The sequence below is a fragment of the Chrysemys picta genome, chromosome 4 (genome assembly GCF_011386835.1).
Source record: "Chrysemys picta bellii isolate R12L10 chromosome 4, ASM1138683v2, whole genome shotgun sequence".
NCBI classification, from domain to species: Eukaryota; Metazoa; Chordata; order Testudines; family Emydidae; genus Chrysemys; species Chrysemys picta.
Window position 1 is genome coordinate 74,215,045 of NC_088794.1, and position 26,397 is coordinate 74,241,441.

The 26,397-nt window shown below is 42.9% G+C and overlaps 1 protein-coding gene across 1 annotated transcript in view; it reads right to left on the bottom strand.

The window, feature by feature from the left end:
* Positions 1–24,762, bottom strand: part of FBXO3 (F-box protein 3) — a 31,338-nt gene extending 6,576 nt beyond the window's left edge. The window contains exons 1-8 of the mRNA XM_005304555.4: positions 24,517–24,762; positions 21,056–21,145; positions 17,615–17,778; positions 11,693–11,807; positions 8,605–8,809; positions 5,602–5,647; positions 2,554–2,638; positions 504–626 (exon numbers count right to left, since the gene is read on the bottom strand). Coding sequence (XP_005304612.2) covers positions 504–626; positions 2,554–2,638; positions 5,602–5,647; positions 8,605–8,809; positions 11,693–11,807; positions 17,615–17,778; positions 21,056–21,145; positions 24,517–24,623 — 935 coding nt within the window. The 5' untranslated portion in view covers positions 24,624–24,762. The remainder of the gene's footprint in view (positions 1–503; positions 627–2,553; positions 2,639–5,601; positions 5,648–8,604; positions 8,810–11,692; positions 11,808–17,614; positions 17,779–21,055; positions 21,146–24,516) is intronic.
* Positions 24,763–26,397: the final 1,635 nt, after the last annotated feature.

Sequence of the window (26,397 nt, forward strand, 5' to 3'; positions counted from 1 at the left end):
TGCTTAGAAACGCCTTACTGACATGTCTAAAAACAACCATAAAATGTTAAAAATACTATCCTATACTCCCTACTGCTTAGAGAAAGTAGTATGTTCTAGTGACCTGCGTAGAGACCAAAGTAGGAACACCAGAGCACTAATCCCAGCTTTATTATTCCTCTTACCTACCTCTCCTTAACTCATGACAAATATTGTGACAAATGTTTCATGTTTGCAAAGTGATGTGCTATATATTGTTAGTGAAAAGAAACCCCCCAACAAAAGTACAACGATAAGACCCTTTCCAAGTTTTAAAATAGTCAAACAGCTTTTTTATTTAAACTATATTAAAATAAATATATTGCATGCTGTACACCAAGCCCCATATGTATATGGTATCTAAATTTCTCCATATTTTACCATACTTCTGAGTACTATGCGTACGCATGCAACAATCATGAGGCTTGAACTCCAGACAGGACTCTCTCCTGTTATCAGGAAGATAGCCCATTTGCTATTCTCACCTGATTCTGTAAGTGAAGAAGTAATGTGGTGGATGTACAGAACTGAGTTCAGGTAGAAAAGATGTGGAGACTGAAACAGTAATATCTCCTGTTGTGGCCACACACTCCTTATCATGAACATACCTGTGCAACAGAAACATAATAAAGAGTTGGAAATTTCTTTTGTATGGTGTAACCCAATTCAGCGGGTTCAATACAGATGCTAAAAGGATATTTTTGATGAATACGTTTCCATATGCTACACTAATAGTATTTTGGATTATTAAACCCCAAATTAAAAAAATATTCATTATTCTGTGTGACTATTAGCTCTAAATTAAACTAGTCATTCTTTAGTCTTTGTGAATGCACTAGTACAACAGTGCAATATTTGCCTTAAACTACGAGAGCAGACTTTAGAAATGTCTTCATGCAATTCTTCACATTAGGTTGTGTACAAATCTATTTTGGAGATGCAACATCTTACAGCATCCCATTAATCTTAAAAGGGGCTATTATACATCAGTGGCTCTCAACTGTTCCAGACTACTGTACCCCTTTCAGGAGTCTGATTTGTCTTACATACCCCCAAGTTTCACCTCACTTAGAAATACAAAAGAGCATCACAGCCCACTATTATTCAAAAAATGTATAATTATATGGTAAAAATGACAAAGTAATACAATAAATCAATTAGAATATGAATATTGTACTTACATTTCAGTGTATAGTATATAATATAGAGGAGCAGTCCCCAAACTTTTGGGAGTCTTTCCCCCCTTTACCCCTGCTTCCCCCCCCCCCCCCCCCCCCCCAAGCCAGACTGACTCTGTGGAGAGGGGGCCCTCGGACAGAGGTAAGGGGGCCAAGGCTGGGGACACAGCTGGGGGTGGGGCTATGGTCAGGGGCCAAGGCAGGGGCAGGAGCAGAGCCGCAGCTGGGCTGCAGTGGGGTCAGACAGCCGGGCCTGCAACCAGATGCAGCTCCGCTCCTGGTCTTGCCCCCAGTCTCTGTTCCAAACCAGGAACGGGGCTGGCACGGGGCCTGGAGCGGAGTTGCACCGAGGCTGGGGCTGGTGCCAGGAGCCGGAGACACTGCTGGGGGCAGGACTGGAGCACAGCGGGGGGTGGGGAGGAGCTGAGTGGCACTCCCTCCCCACCCCTGTGGGAGCTGGCCTGGGTCCCACCATGCACCCTTGACCCCCAGACCTTTCTCCACATCCCCCTAGGGGGGGCATGCCCCACACTTCAGGGACCTCTGATATAGAGCAGTATAAACAAGTCATTATCTGTATGAAATTTTAGTTTGTACTGACTGCTAGTGTTTTTTATGTAGCCTGTTGTAAAACTAGGCAAATATCTATATGAGTTGATGTACTCCCTTATGCGTACCCCTGGTTGAGAATTACTGTTATACACAACCAGGATAAAAACAAAAACATCTAGAGAAGTGCACTTGGAGCTTCAAGGTAAATCCATCTCCAATTCTTGTTTGTTTAGAGTATTATAATACATGTATTCAATACAACATTCAAATTAATAGTAGATAGACCATATAAAACTGAAAGAATCCCTTATTTAAAATAGCAAATGTCATTTGTTTACCAGTTTTGTTGTAGCTGTTTTGGCCTCAGGATATTAGAGAGATAAGGTGGGTGAGATAATATCTTATTGGACCAACTTCTGTTGGTGAGAGACAAGCTTTTGAGCTATGCAGAACTGCTCTTCAATAAATTCCTACACGATCTGCAGCTGCATCTTGCTCACTAGCCCACTTATTTTGCACCTCAAGTTCTTGGCAGGCAGATGAGTTAGAGCTGGTATTAATTACAATCCCTTCAGTGTGATGCTACTAGTTCTAATATTCCTGGTAACAAAACAGGATTAGTTTAAGCCTTTAGATTTCTGCAGCTATATCTGTTGTATATATTACATATCTCTTCTCTCCATCCATTTATCCTCATGTCATACACATCTGCACCCAGCTGTTTGGAAAAAAAATCAGCATTTAAAATAGATTGATTTTCTCTTCCTTATAATTATGCTGCACTACAGATCAAAAGTCACAATACCTGAAAATCTGGTCCCTGATGATGGGATAGCCGCCTGTTATGACATTGTTTACATAAGATGTGAACCACTCCAAATAAGAAGTACCTAGACACCAAAGAGGGAAAGTTTTACAAGAGCAGGTACTCTTATAATTAAGCCAGTTACAATATTCACTTTTTTTTTTTTTAAACATAGGCAATATAAAAGCTAGTAGGCTTTAATATAAACAATTCCCAGACGTCTGTAGTGGAGTAACACATTCCTCATCCTGCTCTATTCAAAAAATTGAACTCTGCTTTTGCTGGGAACTAAATTATGGCTTAAATGGTTTGCTTGTTATCCTCCACTCACTGTGTCACATCTAAAATGAGACTGTATACTCTTCAGGCCAGGAACCATGGCTTTCTATTTATATTGTGAAGTACCTCGCACAATTCTGGATGCTTTTATACTTTAACAACTGCCTTTTAGACCTTTGCTGGTACTGCATGATTTAAGGAGATGGTGGCTTTACAAGTAATGTAATTACTATACCTATTTCCTAGGCACTGTACTCCACAGTTAATCCAATATTCTATTTGCTAAAGCTGGTAGGTCTATTACTGGACGTACCAACTTGGTTTTGGTTTGTAGGGATCTGCATGTATAAACAGGTAAGGTATTAAAGTTTCTAAGAAATCTAGCAAATTTTGTAAGTTTCTGTACTCACAAGACGTAGGGTGGAAGAATGTGCAACATGCACACCTGTTACCACCACAAGCTCAGAGCTCTGAGTTTATAGGTCACCCAATATAGAAACAGCTTTCCAAAAACCTGCAGTCATCATTTTGAGAACAGCTGGATTTATCAGGATCATAAAAATTCAATAATTGGGCAGATTCAACCTTGACAGAGTCCCTTTAATGAACGAAGTCCTCAAAGACAAGACATTATCCTCTATAAGTGAAATAAGCTATAGGTAATTCAATTAATTCAGGCAACGTATTATGGGTTTTAGTAGTGGAAGATCAATAATATAAACCAAAATTTAAAGAACTATTGATGTGAAATGTGTTTGTTTTTAAGTTAATTATTTCATAATATTCTATTTCTCACAAGCTACACAGGGTTGCTATGGCACAAAGCAATAATTAACACAATTTACTCATCACTTGTTCCTAATTTTGCCCTAAAAAAACATTTAATTATTTGTAGTGTCCTGCCATCTTTGGGGCTCCTCTGTTGCTTAGAAGTCTCCAATAATTTATCTTCTCCATTTTCCTTCTTCCATCACCCCACCCAATCATCTTCAACATTTTGTCTTGGCCTTGAAATGCTAGAGTTTGGGGTGCACACTAGCTGTATGATTCACTCTGCAGTTTGAACACTTGTTTTTTATATGGAAGTAGGAAATACTTAGCAGATTAATCTTCTCATCTACATGGAATGTGCTGTGCCAGGATACTGGTCCACAACAACTGGAAGTCATTGTTTCCATAAGGACAAGGCCAACCCAAAGTGATAATTAACACTAGATCACTGCAGTCACTATCTCTAAAACAGTTCATTTTCCTCACAAATTGCAAATAATTAGAATAGTACTTTGAACTTCTACAACACCTTTCATCTGAAGATTTCAAAGAACGAGACAGTAAACCTCAACACTCTTGTGAGGAAGACGACATAGTGATTTCCTCACCCAGAACTGCAATACAGCTACCACTGGGGTGGAATAAGTTACATGTTTTCCAATACACAGCCATTGCAAGTCCAAAATTGCAGGACTAGAAGACTAGGAAGTCTTAGTAAGAGTTTCTCTTGCCTTTTCTTTTACCCATAAATGAAAATATTATGGCATGGCCCAGTGGGGCTATTACTCATGATTGGTGTTGCATTAGAAACAACCTGTGATGCAGGTTAGCATAGATTATGCATATTAATGGGAGTCTAAACTAAGGTTCTGTTTTCACTCAACAGGAAAGCAGTTCAGTTAGTTGAAGGCTTCCATAGCCAATAGCTAGGGCCCTACCAAATTCATGGTCCATTTTGATCAATTTCATGATCATAGGATTTTTTTTTTAAATAGTAAATTTCATGATTCATGTGGGCCCAGCTGTGAAGGCAGCGCTGCCGCCAGCAGCAGTGCAGAAGTAAGGGTGGCAATACCACAACCCCCCTATAATAACCTTGTGACCCACCCCAACCTTCTTTTGGGTCAGAACCCCCAGTTTGAGAAACGCTGGTCTCCACTGTGAAATCTGTACAGTATAGGGTAAAAGTATGCAAAAGAGCAGATTTCACAGGGGAGTCCAGATTTCATGGTCCGTTAAATGTTTTTCATGGCCATGAATTTGATAGGGCCCTACCAATAGCCTTCAGTAGAAAAGGGAAAAAAAAAAAAAAAGATTTGAGAAACTTTCTACTACAGTCCCAGCCCATGTCAACAGATCATCATAAGGATTCTATAGTCATCAAGTAATGACTCCGAAATCTCTCTCTCACCTCCTTATGCTTTGAACAATGCAGTTAAAGAGAACCTGAAAAATCCAGGAACATTTTCCTTTTCAGGTATAGTTACATTTAGAAGAAATTTTAATTGAGAGGCACAATATATATTGAATCTGTGACATGGTTGCAAAGGCTACTAAAAATTCCTTCTCCCAGGCTACACTTCACGGTGTTTTTGAACCACCAATCTCCGACAGCTCCTCCGATGGTTACCCTAAAGGTTGCTACATGTTTTGTCAGACTGACCAGTGTATTGAATAACTCAAAAACAGAGGTGTGAAGTAACAAGCATTAGTAGGAAAATAAAAAGGTTTTATAACTGATTTCAATTAATTGTTCAAGTTCCAATACCGGTTATAAGTTTCTTAGCAGTAAGAATACATGTACAAGTTTAGTGCTTACTTTGTGCAGGTCAAAATGTTGTGCAAATGTACTAAACAGCTCTCAGCATAGGTATATTTTTTATTAACATATGCAACTTAAGACAGAATGAAGTGCTTAGATACGCTGGCATCTCTAAACAAGGTATTTTTTGCATGAATGTTTCCTCTCCCCTCCCTCCCACTTAAACATGCTCTTACCTGTAATGAACATATCAATAGCAGATGGATTACGGGCCATCTGATCCTAGAAAAGGAACAAAAATTAAGTGTGTATATTGAAAAGCAGACTGATGTTTTTTCTTGACATCCTAAATACCTGACTATTTTCCTAGTATTATCTAGGCCCAAACCTAGCTTCTTCAATAGAGCATCCAAATCCCACAATCAGTATTTAAGACACAAATGTCTGTCCCATGTGCCTAAGTGCCAAGATGAGCATTCAAACACACAACTGGGACATTCCACTAAGGAGATCGCATTTGAAAATCAGGCTTCCTGCATCATTTAAAAAAAAAAAAAAAAATCAGCCTTAGAATAATCTGAAAACTAATTCCACCTCATTTTTAGAGCTCCTATCTTTATATTCCTTCCTACCAAAGGGTCTGTATTGTCTCCAGAGGAACATAAATATTAACATTTAAATGCCTTCAATTTCTCATAATATAGTCCAGGCAAAATAGACATTTAGCATAACATAAAAAAGGTGTACAAGATTTTTTTCAATGTCCCCATCAATGTCAGGTGACTAGAACTCCCATTGCTACACATGAAGAAATAACTAGGAAATCCTAACAGGTTAAGGTTCTATGATAAAGTCTGTTACTTGAGAGTTCTAAGCTCCTGGCATCTTTCTTTACAAATTTGCGCTGAATCCCATGGACAGCTAGAATTAGGTCAGCAGTTTAATCAACTGTTTTTCAAGGGGTTTTAGCTTAATTCCAATTCAAAATTAAGACTAAGACTGTAGCCAAGGTATCTTCTGTTGTTGCTTGTCATTGCAGTTCTACTGTGATGCCAAGTAATATGTACTGCAATAATTTTAGTACAGTGAGAATAATTAAGAATAGTTTATTTTTGAATGTGAGTGACCTTGCTTTTGAGGGTTTCAGACTTAACCTTGGTGTAGGTTTTTAAAATGCACAGTTTAGTATGTAATGTACAACCTGACCAGTTAGGAAGTTCTAACAAATATTTTAAAAGTTAGCTTATAAAGTGCTAATGCTGTAAACTCAACCTGGAATAGGGAAGTCAGAGTTCACTCTGTGCATTTTCCACAGGTAGTACAAAATCTACTACTGGACTTTAGTAAATAATTTTGTTGTTGACAGTGGACAAGCTGCATTGGTTCAGCAATGTTAACCAGAGCAGGAATTTTTTTTTCCTATCAATAAAATAGAACACAGATAGCAGACCCACTTATTAAAGAGACACAGAGTCCTGTGTCACTTTATAGACTAACAGACATATTGGAGCATAAGCTTTCGTGGGTGAATACCCACTTTGTCAGATGAATAGCGTGTGGAGAATCCATCTGACAAAGTGGGTATTCACCCACAAAAGCTTATGCTCCAATAAGTGTTAGTCTATAAGGTGCCACAGGACTCTGTCGCTTTTTACAGATCCAGACTAACACGGCTACCCGTCTGATACTTATTAAAGAGAGAATATCTTGACAATCCCTTTTCTGACTATACTCGCACTTTAATCCGTGAAAGAGACAAAGCTGTTCAGGAACTGAGGGCTTGATTCTCTCCACACACACACTAATGAGACTTAGGAGTAAACACCACTGAAATCAATGGAATTATACCAGTGCAAGCGAGAATAACCAGACTCCGATATTAGGGTGTTGCCATCATTGTAGTATCAGAAGCAATTTTATAAAGCTTTCAATAAGATTAAATTGCGTGTCTTTTTTTAAAAAGAAACTGATCTTCTGTTCTTTCACTGTAGAGTGAGCAACATATATTTCTCAAAAAGATCATACTCAATTTTTTTCCTCTTTTGCTGTTTCTAGAAAACAAGTCTATAACTCACTGCTAAATCCAAAATCCCCCACTGTGCAAAACAAAGTTTAACAATGAAAAAGTGAGACTTGCTGAAATAGATTGGGACAAATTCATGCCTGGCATAATTCTACCAAATTAAATAGATTAGAGCAGGGATGAGTTTGTCCGATGAGGTCTTAAAATCTGCAAAGAAGTTGGCTACAATCATTACTACTGGGGGCGTTCTACACCAAAAAAAATTAAAAAGCTGCGCACAATATTTTAAAATTCTGGAAAAATCCACAAATTTTATTTGTCAAAACAACACTACATAATCATGCCAGTTTCAATTATTTTGGTAATTTATTTCAAAATACCTGTCAGCAAGTATATCTATAATACAGACACACAAAAATTCACCCAGGAGTAGAGAGTTAAAGAAATCCCTATGACAACCCAGTTCCTGTTTCTCTGCACCCTTCCCCTCCCCAGAGCCCAGTCAGGGGGGCAGACACTCATAACCCCTTGCCCACAAAACGACCTGCAGGCCCCCCCAACCAATACACCCACACATCCTCCTCCTCCTCAGAGCCCAACCATGGGGCCCTCCCCCAGCCCAGATACCCACACCCCATCCCCAGCTGCAGGGTCCCCCTCCACCCCAGAACCAAGAGATCCAGAAGGAGAGACAGCCTGATGCTCTGTCCCAGGCTTGCACAGAGTTTCCTGCGCACTGCCCTCTACTTTCCTCAGGGCATGCTGGGAACTGCAGCTGGCAGGAATCCTCTAGCTCTCCCCCCAGCACTGTCTTCTATGTGCAAGCTGGGCTCTGCTGAGTCCAGTGGCCCCTAATAGCAGCTAGCAGCACTGCAGCCCATTTCTTTGGAGGAAAGAAAATTCTGCACGCACAATGTTAATTTCTGCAAAATTCTGCATTGCGCAGTGGCACAGAATTCCCCCAGGAGTAACTGCATTACACACTACGGTCACATCACTGTTGTGTTAAATAGTCTTCTTGTGTAATTTTGGTGTACACCTGAGGGTAACTCAAAGATATTTTTATTTACCAGTTAAATGCTCTCAGTCATAGTATACAGAGCATCCACTCATTAAACTGTGCATACTGTATATTTCACATGTTTTATAACATGCAAAGGACAAATGCCAGTTTTATCAAAAAAGATATATTTATAAACAAACATTTCTTCCTTACTGGACATTGGTAGAAGATCTCATATTTATTACGACCCTCCACACTCTCCAGTGCCATGTATTGACTCAGGCCAGTGTGAATGCAAAAGGTTAAAGGAAGACATTGTTTCAAACCAAGACGCTGTTGAAATCCCCCAGCTGCTGTGTCAATATCCAATAAATCTTCTGAACGATAGTGATTGGATAGTGCCATACTTCCCATCAACCTTAGAAGGAACAACAACAAAAATAGAAACAATGAACACTTGATTAACTACGCAAAGATAGCTTTTACCTTTTACTCAATGAATAACAACTCATTCTAAGGTCTAATTCTGCCACCTAGGCATAATACTTATACCCAGAGAAGTGTGCATTGTAATGTTTTCTACAGAATCAGGTCCTCAATTCATTTTCTACAGAATAAGGTCCTCAGCCTTACCCTCAAAAAACAAAAAAGAAATCTGTAAGAAAAAACTTTGCGGTTTTAACCAATATGGTCATGCTCATTTTCCATGCAGAGCACAGGAAGAAAGGGAGTTCTGGGACATTCTGGTGACTGTCAATTGTCTCACAAGTTAAAGCAGCTTAGGACATCTGTTCACCATTGAAATAGCATAATAGGGCAGCTTCACAGGCAGATACTGGGACTATATTCTGCACTTCAAGTTTTGCATTAACTCTTTTCAGGACTAAAAGGAATATTCATGAATACTTAGTTTCTATAGGCCAAGAAATTGTCAACTTTAGTAACAAATATTTGACAAGACATATTGTTACCTAGGAAAAAAAAAAAGAACAGGAGTACTTGTGGCACCTTAGAGACTAACTAAGGTGCCACAAGTACTCCTGTTCTTTTTGCGGATACAGACTAACACGACTGCTACTCTGTAATTGTTACCTAGATTCATTCACAAAATGAGTTGAGACTGAAGCCAGATGTAAGAAGTTAATAAAATTCAACAACTCTGCTCATCCCTTAAGAATAGTTAAGAAACAAGTCAGCAATTATTTTAACAGATACAGATTTATGGATCTGCACTTAGGATTTACATAGACTTGAAAATTATTCAGTTACATTTGGAAGGAAAAGAAAACCCCCATGAAGCATGCTTCTCTTGTTCATCAGTAGAATCCGAAAAATACACCTCTACCCCGATAGAACGCTGTCCTCGGGAGCCCAAAAAAATCTTACCGCGTTATAGGTGAAACCGCGTTATATCGAACTTGCTTTGATCCGCCGGAGTGCGCAGCCCTGCTCCCCTGGAGCGCTGCTTTACCGCATTAGATCCCAATTCATGTTATATCGGGGTAGAGGTGTAGTTCACATTTAGCTGGCCAATCTGCCATAGGTTATAAACGCACACTAAATCAAAAAAAGCAGACACCTAAAATAATCATGAAAACTTTGACATGTAGTGTTAAACACCACAAAATTTTGCAGATTACAGCATTCTTGTTGTTTTCTGGCACAATTTGATGGACATTCTCCAGTAGCTCTCTATACGTACAAATATTTCCAATACAGATGGGCTGGTGAGAGATGTGTTTGTTGGAAGACATTGGAAAGAGCTTTAATTCTAATGCAACATAACTGGCAGCTGGTGGGGGGAAAGGAGAGAGAATCACACAGTGCCTAGTTCAAGGTATCTGTATTCGAACTAAGAACAAAACAAAAGTCAAGGGAGCTTTCACACTTTTAGCTTGCTTTAAAAAAAAGAAGTGGGGAAGAGTTAATAGGATAAAAACGTAAACTGTCTCAGCATGCAGGCCTAGTTACTCCAAAGCATTGCTTAAGCATGACAACACTCTTATGTGGCAGGTAAACAGCTTTGGAAATTTCTGAAGTGTCAAGAGTAACACTGATCAGATCCTTCAAGAAGCTGTTTTATGTCTTTCACTATTTTCTCTTAAAATGTGCAGTTTGGATACATTAGTAATATTAAGCCAGGATTTAATAGCTCGAGGGTCATACTAGGATAGCATTTCCAGAAGTTTTTACCATTTCCTGACCAGTTCCATTACATCACTTGGCTTTTGTTAAATCACTGACTTGTCCACAGAGGGGAGATTTTCAAAGGGGAACAAGGCATGTCACTCCCATTGCCTAATTCCCTTTTGAAAATCTCTTCTAGAATACCTACTTGTAAACGGCTCAAGTCATCCTCATGAATATGCAGAACTGGTTACTTCTTACACACCCGATTCTAGGGTTGGGGGAAAAAAAGATACCCAAAAAGGCTCAAGCTACCGCCCAGTGAGAAGTTAGAGGTGCCACAAACATGCAAAAGCCAACTCAAACACACCTCTCAGATCCCCATCTTTTTCCATCAACATACCATTCTTGGAAGTATTTCTACCACTCATGTCACTTTCCCTCAAATACAGCCCAGTGTGCTAAACGTGAGAGGCTTGAAGGTGCACAATATGCAACCATGTTTAGTCGCTTGTTTAAGATATCAAGAATTGTCAGTTTTACGTTTCAGGGAGACTTCATCTTTTCAGTAATATGGAAAAAAAAAATTAAAAATTATATTTTGTAGGGTGCAAAATTTCTATTCTATTCTTCTGTTTTTCCGGTGGTTCCACCTCCACACTTAAGACTATTCTTGTATTGCCAGGTCTGGAAATTAGTTCCCTGACCATTTTATCACACCATTTATTCTGCAAATTCTGGTACAAAATAGGCTAATTCTGCTCTCAATTACAACACAGAGAATCCAGAGTAACTCTGTAAATATTGGTGTAATTGAGGGCCATAAATATCCAGGGCTAAAATTTTGTTAATTATGAAGGGTAAAACTTTCCAAAAGCATTAAAGTCCCATTTTCAAAAGTGACTTGGGCATTTAGGATCCTAGCTCCATTGCAAAGGAACTTAGATGCCTAGGTCCCACTGCTAAGGCACCGCTGACAGTGGGACACAGATTCTTGTGAAGATTTCACCCAAAGAACACAATAGCTAACTTCTATACTGTATATAATATTTTGCATAGCCTGCTCAGCAGGCATTGCAATCCTCACTCCATGTCTCAGTTTAATTGAGCTGGCCACCATGAAGAAAAAGAAATAAATTAAATAACGGAGCTGATAGTAGGTTTAACTCCTTACCCAGGAACAACTAGTTTCTGTCCATTATGAATACGAAATGAACACCGATAATCATCAGGGAGTTTGCAACCTATTTGTGCTTCCACAGCATCTAGGTCTTCCTCCTGCACACTATCTGCAAACACATTAAAAACAGGGTTTTTTTAGGTGGCAGCTTCAGACAAGAGAAACAAGAACTGTTGCTTCAGAGATTATCTCAATAAATTGGATCCTGCTTGAAGTATTTTACTTTGTGTAAACCCCTCTTAAAATTCAATTGGATAATGCCTGACAAAAATTGGCTCTCTTAAGACAACTAGAGACAAATGTTACTTTCATTTACACAGTTGCAACCCCTTTGGCTTCAATGCAACCTAAATCATTTCACTGGAGCTGCATTGCTGTATGTCAGAGCAGAATTTGGCCTAACTAAATGTTTTTAAGTTTTTCAGCTATGCTATAGTGGCACCAGCAAATGCACAATGAATTTAAAAAAAAGCTCATTTTAAAGCCCCCTCCAGCCACCACAAGGACCCAAGTTTCAACTGCATTTGACATTACAAAAGTGCAGTGAATTAAAAAACAGTTTTGTTTGGTTTAGGAGCAGTCTTATTCTACATTTAGTGCAAAGGAAAACAAAAATAGAAATGATCTGACTGAATCATCCAAAAGTCCAGAAATTCAGAATTAAGGTTATCACTCTCCTTATTCATCCCACTGTGACTCTCTAAATTCAAAAGTAGGATTTTTGACCAATGACCCTTGATATTGGTGCTTACCGTTGGGCACAATAGCAAGAATAATTATGGACAGCATTATCTTAACTAATACATCTAAGAACATTCAAAATTCAGATTATTATTTGTACTACCATCTCCTTCTTCAAGCAAACCGGGAGTTCATTACATGGTACTAACTCCAATAGTACGCTAGTGTGTTAGGTAACATAAAATACCAGAATATCACAAATTTCAGAACAAGGGTTACTCATATAACAGTAGTCTGTTTTTGCCTCCTAAGAGATCTCAACAATACTAATCTATTAGAAGTAGGTGTTTCTTCAACAGCACTGGCTGGAGAAACAAAGTGACTCACTCTTAGAACCTTTCCTAAAAGAAAAGAAACATTGCCCCGACCACTGGAAGTTAGTTGACTGAGTCCTGACTCAGCCACTCTCAGCCAACCAAGTTGTAGCTCCTAGTTGCTACCATAAAAAAAAGGTTGTGCCGATTTTCTTTTTTTGATCATTACCATACAATTTAGAATGTTTCACTAAAGGCGGAGATGGCCACTTTAAATTTCCAGCAAAAAGACAATGAAAAAGCCAATCTTGGAGATGCTTCAGTTACTCTAAGTTTCTCATATGGTGTCTCTTTTGAGATCCTGAAAGAGATTTGCTCTTCCCACTATATAAAATTGTGATAATGTTGCACATAGTGAACATTTCCCATGTTATGATTTCCTAGGGCTAGCCAACTACTCTCTCAATGGAGCTATTCCATTTAATTTAAGTAAAGTTGCTCCTGAATTTGGCTGTATGTTTATATCAGTAACATTGGGCTCAATCCAGGGACAACAGGATGAAATTCTATGGCCACTGTTATACAAGAGGTCAGACTAGATGATCTAATTGTCCCTTCTTATTTTAAAAATCTATTACTGAATTAAAACCTATTTAAAAAATAAAGTACCAAAAAAGCAACATTTAATAGTCATTGTAAACAGTTACAAACGTGTTTTCCAAATATTTCTAATAAAAAAAAAATCACAACCTAGTAATCACCAAGAGTAAACCCCAGGAGGGGAAATTTCTCTCTGTAGGAGGGGAAATTTCTTCTCTGCTTCTGAGCTTTGCTATTCCACACCCCAACTTGAGCCAACAGCACAGCTTCTGGTCAGTTTCACACAGAAGACTGAAACAAGCTTAACAAGGTCTGAGTTCTTTTGGCTTTATATGGAATAGGACCAAATAGATACCTATAAACCTGCCTGAGTACATTTTATGTTATAAAGCACTAAAAATTAGAAGCCCTTAAAATATATTAAATCCATTCAATTTGCTTTATAGATTCTGATGTTACAAGCAAACATTCATAAGACAAAGTTAATATGAGGCTACAGACTGATTTTTTTTTTTTAAAGAGAATTTTAGCTCAAAACCACTTGACTAAATATCTTTTTTATGCAGAGATGTTTTAAATTGGGTCTTCAAAACAAACTTATTAATACAGAATAAGAGAAATGTAAGGCAAACAGGGACACTGAGAAGTTATGAAGTCCAGCCTCCCACACAGAGGCAGGACCAAGTATACCTAGACCAGCGGTGGGCAAACTATGACCTGGGGGCCGCATCCTGCCCTTCAGACGTTTTAATCCAGCCCTTGAACTCCTGCTGGGGAGCAGGGTCTGGGGCTTGCCCCGCTCGGCGCATTCCATGGCGCTGTACGGCTCCTAGAAGCAGCAGCAGCATGTCCCCCCTCTGGCTCCCACGCATAGGGGCAACCAGGGAGCTCCGCACGCTGCCCCCACGCCAAGCGCCAACCCCGCAGTTGGCCTGGAATCGCGTCAAATGGGAGCTGCAGGGGTGGTGCCCACAGACGGGGCAGCGCACAGAGCTGCCTGGCTGCCCCTCAGTGTAGAAGCCAGAAGGGGGACTTCTTCCGGGAGCTGCTTGAGGTAAGCGCCACCCAGAGTCTGCACTCCTGTGCCCCTGCCCTGATCCCCCTCCCACCCTCCAAACCCCTCGGTTGCAGCCCAGAACACCCTCCTGCACCCCCAGCCCCACCCCAGAGCCCGCACCCCAGCCGGAGCCCTAACTTCCCCCGCATCCCAACCCCCCGTCCCAGCCTGGAGCCCCCTCCCGCACCCTTAACGCCTCATTTTTGGCCCTACCCCAGAGCCCGCACCCCCTCCCACACCCCAATCCCCAATTTCATGAGCATTCATGGCCCACCATACAATTTCTATACCCAGATGTGGCCCTCGGGCCAAAAAGTTTGCCCACCCATGACAGGTGTCTGTCCACCTGTTCTTAAAAATCTCTGATGATGGGGATTCCACAACCTCCCATGGAAGTCTATTCCAGAGTTTAACTAGCCTTACAATTAGAAAGTTTTTCCTAATATCTAACCTAAATTTCTCTCACTGCAGATTGAGCCCATTACTACTACTTCTACCTTCAGTGGACAAGGGAACAACTGATCACGACCTCTTGATAACAGTCCTTAATATATTTGAAGACTGTTATCAGGTCCTCCCTCAGTCTTCTTTTCTTAGACTAACCATGCCCAGTTTTTAACCTTTCCTTAAAGATCAGGTTTTCTAAACCTTTTATCAGTTTTATTGCTCTCCTCTGGATTCTCTCCAACATGTCCACATCTCTCCTAAAGTGTAGCACCCAGAAGTGGACACAGTACTCTAGCTGGGGACTCACCAGTGCTGAGTAGAACAAGACAATTACCTCCTGTGCCTTACATAGGACACCTCACACCCCAGAATATTTGCCTTTTTCACAACTGCATCACATTGTTGACTCATTCAATTTGTGACCCATTAGGACCCCCAGATTAGGGTGACCAGACGTCCCGATATTTCCTTGTTTGTCCCGCGTCTCACTGGACAAACAAGGAAATGCGCCGGAGCCTGGAGCTCGGAAGTGCTCGCATTCCCCCCCCCGGACTCCACCCCCTCCTCCCCCGTTTGGCTGGCTCCCTCCCCGAATCCCTGCCTCTTCCCCAGGCTCACCATTCCTCCTCCCTCCGCAAGCGCTGGAGGGAGGCCCGGAGACGCAGGGGAAGCGCGGGGCCGGGGTGAGTAAGAGTCCGGCCTGGCCCCGAGCAGGCAGGACTCAGTTGGGTGGTAGGGAGAGGAGGGGGGCAGCCCGCGGGGCCAGGCGGCAGCTGTTCTCCCCCCCTGGGCAGCGGGACTCGGGAGCAGCCGCTGCTGCAGCTCCCACTGCCGCGGGGGAAGGAAGCGGCCGATGGCCAAGCTCGGCGGCTGCGGCTCTGGCGCCCGGGCTCGAACCCCCCGAGCCTGGGCCTGCTGCGGGAACCCAGCAGCGCGCACGCTGCGCGCTCCCAGCCCCTGGCCAGTCACGTCTGGGCTGCTGCCCAGGTGGTGAAATCCCGCAGCGGCCCCGGGGCGGAGGCATCGGCAGCCCAGCCCCGTTCGTTCCCCTGCGGGACCAGAGTGGGAATTTTGAATCTAATCCTGCTCTCCAAAGCACTTGCAACCCCACATAACTTGGTGTCATGCATAAGTTTTATAAGCGAACTCTCGACTCTATTATCCAAGTCTTGAAATGAAAATATTAAATACTACCATCACACTATTATGACACCCTGATAGCCATCAAAACAATATCCCTATTTAATTACAGGATAGGTGCAGTACAGGCAAAAGCAATGTAGGTTTCCTCACTGTATGGCGCCTCTTATTCAATAAGAAGGCAGTTAAATTTTCACAATAATTCAATCTTTGGACTCTTTGCTGAGGCTGCCAGTGATTATAGTGCTTTGTGCAACCTGGACATTCATCCTCTGGAAATTGGGCTTGGACAAACACACACCACGTTTAACATAGGCCAACAGCCACAAGACAGTATTTACTACTGGTGAATGTAGTGACCAGGAAGGGATTTGAACCAGACACCTAGTTGTGAAAGACTAGCCAGATACAAGAAAATCCACAAACAACAAAAAGTAGTTAACATGGAGTTAAGGCTGCAGGACCTCAACCCTATTTTAGGTGCTAATGTGGCCCCTATTACTGCAGTATGCAAGTTCCTTGATCTTTAATGTACTTATACTCAACACCTCTGAGGTAGGAAGTGCTATTATCCCCATTTTACAGATGGGGAAATGTCACACAGAGACATTAAGTGACTTGTCACAGAGGGAGCGTGTGGCATAGTAGGGAATTGACCCAAGGCTGTCTCCTGAGTCTCAGACTAGCAGCCTAGCCATCTGACCATCCTTTCCTCTACACTACTCTGAGCTCTTCATGTCCTTCTAGAACAGGAGTTTGGTTGCGATTGTCAAAAGAGCCTAAGAGAGTTAGGCAGCCAAGTTCCCTTAGACGCCTTTGAGGATCTCAGCCTAGATTCCTAAAATTTAAACATTCCACAACAGACATGTAGAGTTAAGAATATTTACATAAAAAAAATCAAGATACAAATATTAGAAAACCAGGAAATGCAGAGTAACACTTTCCACACAGTAGCCAGGCAACCTTAACTTAGGCCCTTTCAATTCCTACCCTAAGGATTCACTCAGGGAAATTATAATACCTCACCCCATCTCAGCCTTTTTAAAACCTGATCTCGGCTACCCGGCTACAAGTCCTCCCCAAGTTAATGGTGCTGCAGAGAGCACAGTGAGAGGAGTGTATGAACAGAAGTGCCAAATGGGTGTTGAGGAAGGCACAGAGGAAGTACCCAGGTTTTGTCACTGCTCTGGAATCTCTGCTGCCTACCAACAGTTTCCTAGCTGAATTTACGATGTTTGTTTTACCAATGACACTTACTGGGCCGGACTACTTGAAAAACTATCACCCTTACTCTCCCCCTCCCGGTGATAATTCTTAAAACACTTATGCCGATTTAATAGAGAAGGAGCTAGCAGCAGGTCACTGTTGTGGAGGGGCTCAACTTTGGACCTCGCTTCATGTCTTGGTTCACTTGACCCTGGATTTGAAGGCCTTCAGGACAAGAAATGGGCCCACATGTTCTCTCAGACTTGTCCAAGAAGTTTGGGAAATCAGTGAGAAACAGAGGGAAGGATGGGACCATGTCTAAGATTCGGGATAATCTTTTTTGGAGTTCAGTTTGATAAAAGTTGGTGCTTTTGCTTACGTAGGGCACCTAGATTATGCAGTGGGTGTAAAACTTTAGAACGATACAAATATATCTTGGCTTTAAAAACAAAAATAATGTTTATACAATACCTTTCAAAGAACCAATCATCCGGGGACACCGCTGTCCCAAGTATCTCTCTATATCATCCCACGCTTTTTTAAGTGTAGCATAATATTGAATATACCTTCCTAAATCAGAGTAAATACTTATAAAGATAGCCTTCCAGCTCTGCTTTCTCCGAGTCTTCTCTGCCCTGAATAGACAAGAATAAAAATATGATAAATTTCTAGTCTAACAAATTCACTTTAAAAACAACAAGTTATTGCTTAGGCAGTTAGGGTTTTGCTAAGTAAAATGATAACATTATGTTATAACAGTGTACATAGATACACTTCAGTCCTGTGAAGGTACAGATGTTCAACTAATTCATGGAACTATTCAAATTTTTAATTTCCTTTGCAAGTAACTACATTTCAGCCAGTCATCTTTTCTTTAGAGGACTGTGGGCCATTATTAAACTCAGGAACTTGTAGAAAACTAAATCAGATCAATTTAACTTGCATGTGCAGAAGGCATTTAAGTTAAAAAAAAAAAAAAAAAAGTCCAACCCTGCTGTCCTTTCTCAATTTTGCCTAAATAAGGACTACGGGACCAGAAACCAGGTCACGAAAATAGAGGTGACAATTAAAATAAAGATTTCATATGTAGATGAGATTTTATTTTCCAAAGAGCACCTCCTGCAATAAAAAGAAACAAACAAACGCCCATTATAAATTGAGACAAATAGCAGGGAATTCAGCTTTTATTCATTTGTAGAACCAGCAATGAACATTTCAGCATTTAAGTCACAAATAAACTCAGTCTTCAGAGAGTTCACAATGTAAAAAACAGATACAGAGAAGACAGAACACATTAAGACAAACAGAGAAGGTAATAACTTGGAAGGTTTATGAATTGTTATCAATTCATTCTTGTATGCATCATAAAAGAAGTCTTCGAAAGAGCTGAGTGAGGAAAAGGTGGTGGGAGCCTGGTTAGGGAAAGCACGTGGCCTTATTTAAGTTTTAAAAATAGTTCCCATAAAAATCAGACTTAAAGAACAACCATTCATCAAAGTAAGTAACACTGAAAATGAACTCCCAAAATAATTATCTCCTTAGGCCTTTTTATACAAGGACAGAAGTTTCAGATCAGACTAGCATGCCAGGCACTGCCATTTAGGAGGCTCAGATACAATGATATGGCCCATCCACCAAGGCTGACTGTTGAAAGTTTTACCAGGACTGAGTGTTCCTGAGCTGCTAGAGGGCTGAACCAGTGGCAGATTAACACACAGTCCCAGGCACCCATGCCCAGGGGCCCCGGCCAATTTGGGGGCCCCTATAGGAGCACTGGAACCTGTGTAAAAGCATGGGGGGGTGTCACATAACAGGTGCTGGAATTGTGGCCTTGCCTCCTGCTCAGGCCAGATGCTGGAGCTGGGCTGTGGTAAGAACTGTCCAGGAAGCCTGAGCTGCTATGGGGAGCCTCAAACCCTCCACCTGCCCTGAGTGGAGGGCTGGGGTGGTAAGAGCAGCACCTGGCCCATGTACCCGCATCCCAGGGTGCACCACCCAGGGCAGGTGGAGGGTCCAGGGCTCCCCACAGTGGCCCGGGCTCCCTAGGTGGCTCTGGCTTCAGGCCTGGCCAAGAGGCAGGGCCTCAGAGGGGGGAAGAGGAGGAGCAGGGCCCCATGGTGAGTGGGAGCTAAGGCCAATCTCAGACCCGCATCACTGTGCTTTATAGTTGGGGAAATTATTATCACCTTATCAGCTCCCTTATGGTGAAGTGCAGCCCCTGCCATGCCTGCCTGAGGCTACTACACCCATGTTAAAAAGTGGGCAGGCATGGCCCTCCCACTTTTAAAAGGGGGCAGGGCCATGGCCATGCTGGTCCTCTCTGGTTCCAGCCACTGGGCACAAAGATCTTAATCCGCCTCTGTTTGGAACTGTTGACTGACCAACTGAGGCGCAAAACTAGTTAGCTTTCTTAAATAAATTAATAGAGATATCCCATCTCCTAGAACTGGAAGGGACCTTGAAAGGTCATCGAGTCCAGCCCCCTGCCTTCACTAGCAGGACCAAGGCCAGATCCCTAAGTGGCCACCTCAAGGACTGAACTCACAGCCCTGGGTTTAGCAGGCCAATGCTCAAACCACTGAGCTATCCCTCTCCCCTAACATCTTGGTAGAAGCTGAGGGGGAGGACTGGCAATACTGGGTATGTATGAAGGGAAACAGAATTCTCCATTTTGTATATTTCCACTAAGTTGTTTTTAGGCTATTCTATTCAAAATGGGCAGTTTCTTGTCTCTCATGCAGCTTTCAGATGTGGAACTAACAGGTTAGTTATATTTTAGAGAGAAGGCCATTTCCAAATACTACTAAGCATGTAAAAGTTAGGAAATGCTTTTGTGTTTACCGATTCTTAGTTTGAATGAGAACATGTAAATAGAATACAATATCCATTTGCAAAATGGAAATATTCAGTCATTTTATTTTCAGAGATTGCAAGTAAAGTGACAGTGACTGTAATTTTATGATGTGTGCCCTCCATTCCCCATGTGTCATCATTTGTTGAGTTTTGCCTAAATTTAAGTCCCAATCTCATTAGAGTCTGACCTCTGCATCTGTGCAGCACTTCAATTAAGTCAATGGAATATCATCCATGCAAAGCATTTGCAGGATCATGGTCTTAGCTGGTAAGTTCTTTGGAACAGGGACATCATTAAGGCGGCAAGTCTGTGGGTGGTGCTGGCCCAGGGGCTACTCGAGCCGGGCAGCCCCTGGGCCAGCAGCAGCAGTTTGGGTGTGTGGGAGGAGGCTCAGGGCTGGAGGTAGGGGTTTGGGAGGTGTGGGGGTGCGCTTACCTGGGGTGGGGGGCACCCCTGAACTCCTAGGTAGTGGAGGGGTCTCCACATTGCCCACGCCTGCAGGTGTCCCCCCATAGCTCCCATTGGGAGCTGCCCTGCCCTGGCCCCTGCCTCCGCTACCTAGGAGCTGCAGGGATGGAGCTGGTAGGAAGCCCTGCCCCCAGCATCAGCAGGGCTCCCGGGTCATCGCCCCCCGTCCCCCCATGACTAAAACATTGCCTTCATCATCATCATCATCTGTCTGAAAAGCACCACACAAAATTGTGGCACTGTGTAAAAATTACCTGAATTGCTCCCTGAATCCATCTCCATTCCTAAAGAGGAGGCCAAATCCACCATGTATCACAGAAGTAACAATATTAAACAAATCTCTAGGAGTATCTTCGAGAGCTAACATTAACTTTGTTCAGTTGATATCAGAGTACAGCTGATCTCACAACTTTTGTTAATATTGGATCTACAAAGCATTACTTAAAGACCACGAGAGGCTATGAAGCATTTTGCAATGTTATTCTGAAAGATCCTATGCAAAAATAGTGCTGTTAACCAAATGAGCTGGTTAAAAAGAACTGCTGCAAACTAATTTTTTTCCCCCGCAAGATAAGAGTACCCTTACTTACTCAGATAAAAGCCAGTATTTCTTGCAGTGTCTTTTCCACAATGGATCATGACTTGATAGCTGGTTAAATCTTCGACTTACATAGCAGCAGCTATAAATAAAAGTCAGTGTTAAGTCTGATTACAAAAAGTAGTAAAATAACGAAGGACAAATGCAAGTCAAGGTATTAACATATTTAAGATTATATGTCAAAATGACCATTAGAGCTATAAAATTTTAACAAGTTTTAACTTTATTTTTAGGGAATACAGTTTTAAATGCAATACAACGGTCATTAAAACATGTTGTAACAAGGCTTTCCTGTCCACATAAGCAAAGAGAAGAAAATAAATGTTATAAACCATGTTACAGAACCACATTTTTAATCCTGTTAGATACCCAAGCAAAAACAGGGTTTTCTAAAATGGTTTATGACATTTGGGGTGGGGGTGGGGTTACCCCTGCACTCCCTCCAGCCACAAAATAGTATTGTGTCTCATCTACATTCGCAGTCACCATAATACACCACCAGAGTCACTCCATGATGACAAATATGTCTGAGGACTGTCTTCACTATAGCTGCAAAGCCAGTGAATTACAGTGACAATCTGCTAGTGTAGGCACAGCCCTAGAGAATGATTATTAGGGAACTTTCTTGGCAATTAAATATTTTTGTAGAATAGGCAAAGACATAGGTCTATTTCACAGAAGAATTTTACTAGAAATTTTCCATTGTGACATTCCATTAGTGGTAGCAGTGCTAGCATAGGCTAGCTCAGGGGTCGGCAACCTTTCAGAAGTGGTGTGCTGAGTCTTCATTTAGTCACTCTAATTTAAGGCTTCACATGCCAGTAATACATTTTAACATTTTTAGAAGGTCTCTTTCTATAAGTCTATAATATATAACTAAACTATTGTTGTATGTAAAGTAAATAAGGTTTTTAAAATGTTTAAGAAGCTTCATTTAAAATTAAATTAAAATGCAGAGCCTGACCGGTGGCCAGGACCCAGGCAGTGTGAGTGCCACTGAAAATCAGCTTGCGTGCCGCCTTTGGCATGAATGCCATAGGTTGTCTACCCCTGGGCTAGCTGTTGATGTTTTAATCAGTTTTTATCTACTAGGCAGTCAGCCTACACTAGTGCTTTCATTGTTGCCACTACAGATGGGGCTCCATCAGTGGTAGTAGTGACGGAAGAAACCTTTTAACTACCTGTCAGTTGATTACTACCTATTTAAAAATATGAAAAATATATTAATTTCAAGTACAGGAAATAATGTAACTATCAGCATGAAATAAGAACAGCACAGTGTGAATATTTGAGAGAGCTGTTTGCACTAAGTCATTTTTCCCCCCAATTTTACTTTGTTATGAAGTTTCCTCAGCTTTGGGAAATTAGCCCTTTTGAAGCACCAACTATACATATTACTGGATAGCTCTATCCTCGGTTTACCCATATTAAATCAGGTCGTGATCACTAGTTCCTAGACAAATATCAACTTCCAGTCAAGCAATGGATTATTCATCTTTATCCACCACAATGATATCCAAAATAAAGTTACCACAAAATACCTCAAAAGTTATCTATACTTTTTAGAAACTAATGATGTTTTACTACTGGCAGTGTGCTAGAGGTCTTATACATCTCCCAAATTGAAGTTTCCAATACTCCCACAATTTTCTTTCCCATACATTATAGACGTGTGTAAGAAGTTAATCATGCTGTTTTCTCAGTGATTTGTAACACCCCTAGCCAGTACTCCTTCCATTGATCCATATGCATTCAAGATCCTGAGTGAAAGTTAATTAAATAATGCTAAAACAGGTACAGTAACTCCTCACTTAACATTGTAGTTATGTTCCTGAAAAATGCAACTTTAAGTGAAACAATGTTAAACTAATCCAATTTTCCCATAAGATTTAATGTAAATGTAGATTTAATGTACATGCATTTTTTGGGGGGCAGACAAAAGGCATCATATACTGTACAGTACTGTGGTGGGGAGGTGCCCCTGGCTTAGCTCTGGGGGTCTGGGAGGGAGTTAGGGTGCAGGAGGGCGCTCAGGGTGGGGGTGCAGGAGGAGGCTCAGGGCCGGGGCAGGCAGGAGGTGCAAAGCATTTACCTGGGGCAGCTCCTGTTTCATGCAGGGGGTTCGTGGGCGGCTCTCCGCTTCTCTCTGGCCGGCTTTGAAGGGGAAAGCGATGCTTCTCTTCGGCCACTGGCTGCCCCTGCTCCTCCTGAGTCCTCCAGCCCGTGCTCGCAGGGCCGCATTCCAAAAGGGACTTACAAGCTGCATGCCAGGACCCTGGGGCCCGTTACCTCAGGGCCCTGCAGCCCCTAAGTTCCAGGTGGCCCTGCCTGCCGGGGGGTGGGGGGGCAGCTGCTTCCCCGCTCCCTTCCTCCCTCCCAGAAAGTCCTGGGAAGCGCTGGGAGGGAGGGAGGGAGGGGGAGAAGGCGGAGAAGAGGAACTTGTGTAATTCTCCCTTGTAAAGTCAGCCAAACAACATTATAAGGGAGCATTGCACAACTTTAAACGAGTACATTTCCTAAGGGAGCAGCGACGTAACTTCGAAACAACGTTAAGCGGGAGGACGTTAAGTGAGGAGTTATTGTAATGGGATCTTTAAAGTATAGTGCCATCCCCCCATCTGTTATCCACTCTAGCCTTCTGAAAACAGGTTATAATCAGCAATTTTAACAACCAAATACTGTGGTTATCCCACCAGGTTTGAGTAATTAGAGATACAAGATGGGTGAAATGGGTCCAATAAAAATATATTACCTTAACCACCTTGTCTCTCTAACAGCCTGGGACCAACAGAGCTACAACACTGTGTACAGATTTCAGTAATGTCACATAGGTCAAGTTTACTTGCGTGGTACCCAACCTCGAAACGTCTTCTCTTACACTGTTTGCCACACCAATTCGGTGTGCTCACAGCACTGCCCAGCCTGAATTTACACGAAATGTTTCCCTGCAGCGTCCGGGCCGCTGGAGTTGGGAGAGCCATGTGTGAGCACCGGCGCGCAGAGGGCTGGACAGCAACCCCGTGCAGCTGTTCTGCAGCCAGGGGACGCACCTGGCACGGTGCGGGTCGCTCCGCAGCAGCACAGGACGGGACTGGGGCCGCCGCGCACACACGCTGGGGCACTTACGGAGAACACACCTGTTGACGCCTCATTAGAGGGGATCGCGAAATCCACTTGCTGCGCTACCCTACGTCCCTCCCCCCTACCGGGGGCCCCTCCGCCTGCCCGGGGATGTGCCGCACAGGCTCCGAGAGAGCGCTCCGCTCCTCCGCGGGCCGCCCACGCCCCCCGGGGCCGCTACCGCCGGCCAGGGCGCATCAGCGCCCGGGACACGCCGCGCCAGGGGCGCCGCCCCAGTCCCGCAGCGGAGGGCGGGTAGCGGCGAAGGAGCGTCTGACCCCCCAGGGAGCGGCCCGCAGCGCAGACGCGCCCAGCCCCGGGGTCCCGCCCTACCTCAGGAGGTCCCTGTAGTCCAGGAAGCTCAGGATGAGCAGCAGCGGGTCGGTGGGCAGCAGCTCCAGGCTCAGGGGCTGCGGCTCCGTTTCTACGGCCGCCGCCATCTTGAAAGACCTCGCGCCGGGCCTGCTGCTGCCCGGGGAGCCCCGCCCCTCACGCCGGTTTGTTATCAAACGCCGGGGAGGGGCAGGCTGGAAGGAGGAAGCTCTTAAAGGGCCCGCGCCTAACCCGGGCGCGCAGAGCGCCCTGCAGGGCAACGCGGGAACTGCAAGCTCGGCAGAGACTCCAAAGGGGGAGGGGTCCTGCCCCCACGTGGCCCAAGGGCCTGGGCTCAGTCTTAAGTGCTGCTGGAACTAGGGTGACCAGATATTCCACTTTAATAGGGACAATCCCGATATTTGGGGCTTTTTCTTAGATAGAGGCCTATTATCCCCTAGCCCGATTTTTCACACTTGCTATCTGGTCACATTAGCTAGAACAATGGTTATGGTGGGGGGTACTGAAAACCATTGAACCAAACTGTAAACCCCCTATATGCTGGAAACCACTTCACGCCAGGGGGTGCGGTAGCACTCCCCCCTCCCCAGTACTCCTAGTTCCAGCACCTGGCTTGCCCCAAAGGTTGGCCCTTCTGGGGAGCTGCACTCACAAGGGTGGGCCCTTGCCTGTGGGGTGCCCTGCCAGATATGTCAAGTCTCACTCATTGAGCATGACTGTGAGAGTCACTGGTTAGCATGCAATCTCACTCTCACAAGACGCATGCCTAAGCTTAGCTCATTCATTTTGAGTAACTAGATAAAGATTTAAAGTGTTTTTACTGAAAGAGACAACAATACTTCTGGAGACGGGGGCATGAGTCTTTCCAAGCTCGGTAATGGTACTATGGTAAGCATAGAAACTACAGGATCGCATTTTATACAAGAGTGTGTGAGAGGAGAGAGAGGGGGCTCTGTGAGACGGGCGGCTTGTGTGTGAATACTTGACGGTCCAAAAAAAATATGAGTTTGCCCTAAAAATGAGCAGGATTTGATTGAAAGTTTGCAGGTTCTGCAAAATACAGTTCAAAATTTAAACCACACTGGACAAATTCATTGTCTTTCATTGTCCCATTGTTGCCGGCACAGGGGCCCGAGGACAGCAACAGTGGGGTTCGTTGCCCGGAGTGCTTCGCGCCAATAAACATACCCAGGTGGAGAAACAATCAAAGTTTATTTGAGATCTCAAAGTGGTGCAAGGAGACAGGCATGTCTCAAATCAAGCACACCAGCAAAAACAGTTTCTCTCTTCTTTATACATTTTACAACTAAGCCCCCGCTCTCTACCACCCCCCTCTACTCCCCCTCCCCTCTCTACCGAAGGCATGTTTATACATTTCAGCAATTAAATCATTCTAGGGCTATAAATCTAGCTTGTTAGTAACTTCTCCCTAAACAGTTATTTGGTTCTGTTTACCCTTAGTTTATTACCCCTTCCCCAGCTAGAAACATGCAAACCTCATCATTATTGTTTGGTACCTGGCATGAACAAGGTCGTAATTGCTAACTGGCTGTTTCCACATTCCAATTCCTGTCCTTGGCTTTTGAGTTGATTAGAGTTAAACATGGAAGGACAGAGTTTAAACATGGAAGAACTTTGGCTCAGGCAGGCCTAGTAACCCCAACACCATGAGAGGCAAGACTTTTTTTTTTTTTTTTTTATAAATATGAGCAATAATATACAAACCAAATAAGTTGTGTACTGTAAAGTGTTTTTCAAGTGGGTGATCACAAGGACAAGGTGATATGCAAAATAAACATTTCTGTGTTGATAAAACCATATTCTTTTTAGTTAGGTTTATATAAAAATAAGTTTATTTTTGAATATTTCTCCTGTCCTGTC